The sequence below is a fragment of the Ctenocephalides felis genome, unplaced genomic scaffold, assembly GCF_003426905.1.
Source record: "Ctenocephalides felis isolate EL2017-DRISC unplaced genomic scaffold, ASM342690v1 CF-g0.4_SCAFFOLD_00845, whole genome shotgun sequence".
In the NCBI taxonomy this organism is placed as follows: Eukaryota; Metazoa; Arthropoda; class Insecta; order Siphonaptera; family Pulicidae; genus Ctenocephalides; species Ctenocephalides felis.
In genome coordinates, this window is record NW_020536999.1 from 5,371,775 (window position 1) to 5,380,798 (window position 9,024).

The 9,024-nt window shown below is 28.0% G+C and overlaps 1 protein-coding gene across 1 annotated transcript; it reads left to right on the forward strand.

The window, feature by feature from the left end:
• Positions 1-84: 84 nt before the first annotated feature.
• LOC113370764 (sphingomyelin phosphodiesterase 4-like) lies at positions 85-8,967 on the forward strand. Its single transcript, XM_026611457.1, has 15 exons — positions 85-259; positions 524-703; positions 773-883; positions 945-1,041; positions 1,113-1,329; positions 3,457-3,667; positions 3,739-3,876; positions 3,951-4,081; positions 4,161-4,311; positions 6,357-6,493; positions 6,570-6,660; positions 8,222-8,315; positions 8,393-8,523; positions 8,601-8,747; positions 8,827-8,967. The coding sequence occupies exons 1-15, from the start codon at positions 227-229 to the stop codon at positions 8,965-8,967; spliced, it is 2,010 nt and encodes a 669-aa protein (XP_026467242.1). The 5' UTR covers positions 85-226.
• Positions 8,968-9,024: the final 57 nt, after the last annotated feature.

Sequence of the window (9,024 nt, forward strand, 5' to 3'; positions counted from 1 at the left end):
GTTCCAAAAATACTCACGAGCGGCGCTGTTAACAACGTTTTAACACTCTGACATTAACATGTTTAAAAGTGTTCTAACCTCAAAATTATAAATATTTTTATATTTAATGTTTACAAATAACTCGGAATGTAAACACTAAACTAATGCTGTGTTTATCATAAATGTGAAGAAGTTTAACTTAATTTAGTGTGATATAATATATTTTATTATTTAATTTAGTGTTAAAATGATTTCTCCAAGTGGTCCTGACTGTGTAGCAGTAAGTATTCATTTAACTAAAATAATACTAGTCAAAAACTTCCTGTTTACATAAAATACATAGTTTTAACTTTGTAATTCTGTGAATATAATTCTTGAGATCATATTAGTTAGTATATAATATTACAGTATTTATAATAATCTATTACAAAACACTTTATACTCCTCCACTATTTTATTTTGCTTCAGGGAAGTTCCAGCAATTTGCCCCACTAGTTTATTACTATTATCACAGTTATTAATATCTGTTTTTTTACCTTTCTAGGCCGAGCTATGTGGAGTACTTTCCACACCAATCCAGTTCCGTTGCCACAGGTTAAACGCAATGATCAATTCCTACCACCCACGTGATTTGCAGAATATTTTTCCACAACTTGTAGACTCTATTTTCAATTCAAGAGGTGGACAAGGATGGGGCTTGCGTGTTATCACACAATCGTCAAGCGTAAGGATAATAAATAAGATTGATTTTATAGTTACCTAGCTTCACTTTACTTACGTTTGTTTGTTCCAGGAATTCGATCTTTTGCATGATTTCTTTTCGCCCTTGGGACCGTTTTTACGGTTGTGTTACAGATTGTTGGATGATAATATAAAGTTCTTGCTACCGATATCGTATTTGCCTGTAAGTATAAATGAAATATCTCATGTGAACCCTTTATCTAATTATTGTTAATATTTTGCAGCAACTTTTAAGGAACAAACTGTCGGCCGGCAACAATTTATCTAATTTTTATAAAGAAACGCTAACATTCAACGCTAAAGGACTTGTTTTAGTTTTAAGTAAGTCTCCCATCATCAATAATAAATTAATTTATTCCTCTCGTATCTAATTTTATACCTTTTTCCTCCAGATTCCTTCGACTACTACATTTTTAACTTTGCTCTACATTTATGCAACGAAATGCAATGTGTGGATTTACCTTGCAACCAAGAATCGTTCTCGGTTTATAGAGCCTTGTGCTGTGATTATTTACAGCACTTTTTAAGATGCGATGGGGACTCCACAATTTTACCAGACTTGACTATGCTTAAGGACCGCAGCAAAATGTCTCCTGTCGTTGTACCAAGGTAAAAGAAAATTTATATATATATATATATATATATATATATATATATCAAGGGTGGTTCTTTTGAATTTCTTTGCTCCCAAGGTCTCAAACGCTTCCAAATTGATACAAAAAAGTTCTCTGAAAGTTTCAAGTCTTAATATTAACTCTAACATAGTCCGCGATTCGATTAAAAAGTTTCGTATATTATAAAGCAAATTCTTGCGCCATCTGTTAGAGCAGACTTGTAATTTTCATGTTTTTTATTTTTTTTCTGTTAATTTTAATTATATTTATATGTAAAAATCAGTTATTTACAAGAAAATTGATAATAAGTCTAAAGAAGTTTTACTTCAAAAAATTTTAAGGTGTGTTTTATGGCTTGTTGGGTGTCGTTTGAAAGGTCTCAACGAGTAGAAAACGATTTTTATAAAATTATAATTATATATATATATGTATATGTTATATAACAGTTGTTAATTTTTTTCCTAATATTGTCTAAAACGTGCACGATATTTTTCTTTTGTAGCGAATCTAACAGTAACTATGTGATTTGTCCAAAAAATATACACTTTTAATGAATTTCTATTAAACGAGTCTAAAGAAGTTTTACTTCAAAAAGTTAATATTCTGTTTTAATAGCATGTGGGGTTTCGTTTGAAAGGTCTCGATGAATAGAAAATGTTTTTCATAAGAAAATTAAGTATATTGTAATAAAAACGTTATATATATTATCATATTTTATCGAAAACAAGATCAGAATGTTGTTTTTTTTTTAAATGTGTGAGGTAACAAGCTTTCGTAGCGAATACTAACATTAACTATGTGCTTTGTCCAAAGAATATACACTATAAATGAATTTCTATTAAACGAGTCTAAAGAAGTTTTACTTCAAAAAGTTAATATACTGTTTTTATGGCATGTGGGGTATTGTTTGAAAGGTCTCGACGAGCAGAAAATGATTTTTATAAAAAAAATGAGTATCTTGTAATAAAAAAGTCATATATATTACCATATTTTTATCAAAAACAAGATTAAAATGTCATTTTTTTTTAAATGCGTGATTTGGAAAACTTTTATAGCGTTTACTAAAATTAACTATACAATTTGTCTAAAAAAATTACACTTTAAATAAATTCTATTAAACGAATCTAAAGAAGTTTTACTTCAAAAAGTTAATTTTCTGTTTTTATGGCATGTGGGGTATCGTTTAAAAGGTCTCGACGGGTAGAAAACGATTTTTAAAGAATAAATAAGTATATTGTATATTGTAATAAAAACGTCATATATATTACCATATTTTATCGAAAACAAGATCAGAATGTTGTTTTTTTTTTAAATGTGTGAAGTGTGAAGCTTTCGTAGCTAATACTAACATTAACTACATGTTTTGTCTAAAGAATATACACTTTAAATGAATTTCTATTAAACAAGTCTAAAAAAGTTTTACTTCAAAAACTTAATATTTTGTTTTTATGGCATGTGGGGTATCGTTTAAAAGGTCTCGACGAGTAGAAAACGATTTTTAAAGACAAAATAAGTATATTGTAATAAAAACGTCATATATATTATCATATTTTATCGAAAACAAGATCAGAATATTGTTTTTTTTTTTTAAATGTGAGGTGTGAAGCTTTCGTAGCGAATACTAAAATTAACTATCGAATTTGTCTAAAAAATATACACTTTAAATGAATTTCTATTAAACGAGTCTAAAGAAGTTTTACTTCAAAAAGTTAATATACTATTTTTATGGCATGTGGGGTATCGCTTGAAAGGTCTCGACGAGTAGAAAACGAATTTCATGACAAAATGAGTGTATTGTAATAAAAAAGTTATATATATTACCATATTTTTATCAAAAACAAGATTAAAATGTCATTTTTTTCAAATGTGTGAGTTGGAAAACTTTTATAGCGTTTACTAAAATTAACTATACAATTTGTCTAAAAAAATTACACTTTAAATGAATTTCTATTAAACGAGTCTAAAGAAGTTTTACTTCAAAAAGTTAATATTCTGTTTTTATGGCATGTGGGGTATCGTTTGAAAGGTCTCGAAGAGTAGAAAACGATTTTTATAATATATGGAGTGTATTGTGATAATATATATATATATATATATATATATATTATTTTATTTTTCCCAGGACGCCCCAAACTCCACGTCTGATAAAACTATCAGAAAACTTCATAGAATCTCCTTCATCTACTGATATCGACAATAACATGTTCAACTATAGCCAAACCTTTTGGAGAACAGAAACAGTCCTGACAGTCTTCACCGATATCTGGTTATGCAGTGATATTGCTTTTGAGACCAAAAATATTTCCGGTTATATAGTAACAGAAAATAATAACGTAAGTATTATTTTATTAGGCATTGATTCATGTTAATGTTTTATATTACAGTAAGGTTCATTTTGTTTCAGAATATTTTACCTAGTAACGATTATATAAAATTAATTCGAATAGTTGTGAAGCAGGTGCACGCGTTTGCAATGAGTGTGCGTTATGATCCTAATCAAAGTTTTGCTCAGTTGAAAAATTCGACGTGGAAAATATTTCAGGTAATAATAAATAATTATATATATATATATATATATATATATATATATATATTTTAATTATTTTTTATTTGCAGGATAAATTTTATCTATTTCTGAAACAAATGTTAAACCGCTGGCCGATGGATCACAACTTCATTTTGATTGTCGAGATGTGGTTAAGTTTTATTCAACCTTGGCGATACGACAGATGTAACCCTCCACAAATGTAAATATAAATTATAATTATATATATATATATATATATATATATATATATATGTATTTATTTATTTTTCTATTTTCAGCGACGCTGTGGAATTAAACCATCAATGCAAAGCTTTTATAATGGATAATATTTTAGCGTACACTCAAACATTTCAACAAATTTTAGCAAGAATCGAAAGGCTAGATCTTGTTGTGTCCAAAAATGCTTCACTCTTATACAGAGTTGCAAAGGTAAGAATTTATAAAGAAATAATAAATTAAATCAATATATAGTGGTACCCCGACTTACGAGTTTAATTCGTTCCGTAACCGCGCTCGTATCTCGAAGCAATTTTTTACATATTTACATTTTCATATTTAAATTTAAATCAGGTTACTCGTCATTAATGGATACTTTTATATTTTGTTCTCCAGTAAAGTCCTTATTAATATTTCATCAGTTTGTTCGTCAGTAGAGTCCCTTTCGGTATTTTTACATTTTGCTCGTCAGTAGAGTCTTTTTAAATATTTTATCTATTTGTTTGTGAGTAGAGTCCTTTTTGATATTTTTATATTTTGCTCGTCAGTAGAGTCCTTTTTAACATTTTATCAATTTCCTCGTCAGTAGAGTCCCTTTTAATATTTTATCAGTTTGGTCATCAGTACAGTCCTTTTTAATATTCTATAAGTTTGTTTGTCAGTAGAGTCCCTTTTGCATTTTATCAGTTTGCTGTCAGTAAAGTTCATTTTTTATAAAATGTCTTTTGTTTCAGTTTGCTTGTCAGTAGAGTCCTTTTTAATGCTTTATCAGTTTGCTTGTCAGTAGAGTCCTTTTTAATATTTTATCAGTTTGCTTGTCAGTAGAGTCCTTTTTAATGCTTTATCAGCTTGCTTGTCAGTAGAGTCCTTTTTAATATTTTATTAGTTTGCTCGTCAGTAGAGTCCTTTTCGGTATTTTTACATTTTTGTCGTCAGTGTTTAATCAGTTTGCTCGTCAGTAGTTCCCTTTTAATTATTTATTTTAAATTTTGCTCGTCAGTAGAGTCCTTTTCGGTATTTTTACATTTTTCTCGTCAGTAGAGTCTTGTTTCATATTTTAACATTTTGTCATTAAAACATATAAAAAAAACATTTTGCTTGTCAGTAGAGTCCCTTTTAATATTTTATCAGTTTGCTCGTCAGTAGAGTCCTTTTTAATATTTTATTACATTTTGCTCGTCAGTACAGTCCCAAAAATTTAGAAGCTAAAATTTCTAAGATTTTTTTGACTAGTTATCTAAAAATACAAAAAGAGGACACTACTGACGAGCAAACTGTATGTAGATTTAAAGGGAAAAAAATTCTACAAACAAACAAATTAATAAGATGAGTAAAATATACAAAAGGAACTCTACTGACGAGCAAACTAAAAATAAATGACTATTACTATTAATGACGAGGAAAAGGAAAATAGACTTTCGCAGAAAAAAATTACGAAAGTGATCCTAAAAATTTAAACGACTGTCTTTAAAATCTTATCATAAAACAGCCAAAATATTTCTATGTTAGTAACTAATAAAATTTGTAAGACGCGAACATGCCCCCGGATTTGAAAAGTTAATTTGCATGATTTTTCAACATGGCTTCGTGTAGTTTTTGTATAGTGATAAAGTTACAATGAAAAAATATTTATAAAAATGATTAAGATAAAGTAGTTATAATAATATGTGAAAATGATTGATTATATTATTACTTAAATGCTATTTTAGGGAAGTTTGGTTGTTAGCAAAATCATTGTTGCAACTGACGACACTTTTCATATTAATTTCTATTAAACGAGTCTAAAGAAGTTTTACTTCAAAAAGTTAATATTCTGTTTTTATGGCATGTGGGGTATCGTTTGAAAGGTCTCGACGAGTAGAAAACGATTTTCATAAGAAAAATAAGTATATTGTAATAAAAACGTCATATTACCATATTTTTTATCAAAAACAAGATTAAAATGTCATTTTTTTAAATGTGTGCGTTGGAAAACTTTTATAGCGTTTACGAAAATTAACTATACAATTTGTCTAAAAAAATTACACTTTAAATGAATTTCTATTAAACGAGTCTAAAGAAGTTTTACTTCAAAAAGTTAATATTCTGTTTTTATGGCATGTGGGGTATCGTTTGAAAGGTCTCGACGAGTAGATTAATAAATTATCAAATCGCTCCTTTGGCGACTCGTATCTCGAAACACTCGTATGTCGGAGTACCACTATATATAATAATAAGAAAGTAAATTTATTAATGTTTAAATATTAATGTTTCTTTAGGTTTTTTCACGCCAACCATTACCAAAGATTCTCTTCGAAATCGAAATAGCCTTAACAGAGCCTTCACCTGAATCACCAACGCCTGGTAATAGATCGGGAAGCCCTAAATTCAACCAAAGTTTTAATGAAAATTTGAGGTAACACATTTATAATTATTTTGTCGGACAAATAGTTTGCTTGACACTATTTTATTTTTCTAAATTTTTTTTTTAGAATTGCCGATGCCATCAGACAAAGAGTATTGCAGTTGGAAGGCCCCGAATTCAAATACAAGAGCATGTTCCGGAAAACAAACATATTAGAGGTAAATAATAGATAAATCTACATATACAGTTAGTTCGTCAGTAAGGTCGATAGCAGATAGCAATGTACAGTTATTTTATATCCATATTATTGCAAATTTTATTAGCTTTTCAACTATATATAATAACATATACATTTTTTAACAAAATTTAAAGATATTTTGCATAAACTAAAAAAATGTCCATATTTAATGCAGTCTATTTATAGTATTAATTGAAAGTTGTTTTTGTCAAAGTTTATCGATTTATAGTAAAAAAAATTATTATGCAATGTATAATTATTTTGAAATTATAGTATTTAGAATTTTATTAGCTTTTAAATAATGAATAATAATATATACATGTTTTAACAAAATTTAAAGATATTTTGACAAACCAACAAAAATGTCTTTCATCTCTCTTGCGGTTTATTCTTAATAAACCTGGAAAGTTATTGTGCAAGTTTGAAGATTTATACTAACAACTTTTATCATAACAACGTGCAATTATTTTACGCATATGTCATATAGAATTTTACAAGGTTTTTAACGATATATAATTATATATACACGTCGCAACAAAATTTAAAGATATTTGGCAAAAACTAAAAAAATGTCTTTCATCATCTCTCATGCATTCTGTTCATCTACCTATAGTCAAAGTTTATCGATTTATGATAACAATTTTTAATACTTCCAGAATTTTATTAGTAGATTTTTGTTTCATTAAATCTACATTTACAGTTTGCTCGTCAGTAGAGTCCATTTTCTATTTTGAGTTTTATTTTAGTTTGCTCGTCATAGAGTCCTTTTTCAAATATTTTGCTCGTTAGTAGAGTTCCTTTTTATAAAATGTCTCGTATTTCAGTTTGCTCATCAGTAGAGTCCCTTTTCCAATTTTTTCCTATATTTTGCTCAGCAGTAGAGTCCCTTTTCAAATATTTTCTTATATTTTGCTCATTATATTTTTATACAATGTCTTGTATTTCAGTTTGCTCGTCAGTAGAGTCCCTTTACAAATCTTTTGCTTGTCAGTAAAATTCCTTTTTTTATAAAATGTCTTGTATGTCAGTAGAGTCCCTTTTCTATTTACCGTCTTCTATTTAATTTTGCTCGACAGTAGAGTCCTTTTTCAAATATTTATCTCACATTTTGCTCGTCAGTAGAGTTCCCTTATAATAAAATGTCTTGTATTTCAGTTTGCTCGTCAGTAGAGTCCCTTTTCTATTTAATGCAAAATGTAATAGATTCAAAAGTACTCGACCGACCATCAAATTAATAAAATATTAAAAAGGACTCTACTGAAAATATTTAAAATGACTCTACTGACGAGCAAAATGTAATAAAGATCTAAAAGAATTCTTCTGACAAGGAAAATTTTAAAAGTATCAAAAGGAACTCTACTGACGACCTATTTGATAAAATATTAGACATTTCAATGTTTTTACATGTGAATTTATATTGCTTCGAAATATGAGCGCGGTTAGTGAACGAATTAAACTTATTCTCATGCCACTTACACCTAGTTTATCATTTTTCTCATTGCTATAGTGTTAATCTGTATAATTATATTTTATTTATCCAGATTGCGAAACTTTTAAAACACATGCAAGAATGTATCAACAAATCAAAACAACAAGTCGCAATTTTGGAACACACATTGAAGCTACGTAAAACAGGTTTTTAGACAAAGAATTAATTATTTTATTACATAATCAATATATTAAATATAATTCACAATTTATATTTTTCTTAGGTTTTATGAATTATATAAAATACATGCTCGACATGACCGAGTCTTCTGATTTGGAGCACTCCATCGCCGAGGGAAAGAAAATTCCTGGATATTTAGAAGTGTCTTCGCAGTATTTGTGCCAAATTTTTAACGTAAGAAATAAATAAATACAATTTAAATATTTTATCTCAATTATTTTGTAATATTTACTTTCAATTTCTATTTGCAGATAGACTACAGTGAATTGAAATTGAGAATAAATCAACAGTTGAAAGATTCCGAGACTTTTACGTGTGATCCGACGACGTCTTTTGAGGGAACGAGTTTTAATAGTATTCATTCCACGGGTTCCCATTTTGTTTTGAATTATGCACAGGTAAAATAATAAAAATAGTAATATATTATATATATATATATATATATATATATTTATTTATTTATTTATTTATTTTTAGGTTAAAGAATACGCTCGCAATATGAAATACATGGGTGACCCCGATTTAATACCGCCAAGCAGTTACGAGATGAAATTTGTGGTCGACAAATGTTTTGCTCTAAGTCGATACTTAAATTGCAAGGTAAGCTTTAAAACATAAATATTACAAATTTATGCAAATTGATAATTAGGAAGTCAATTCTCTGATAAAATTTAA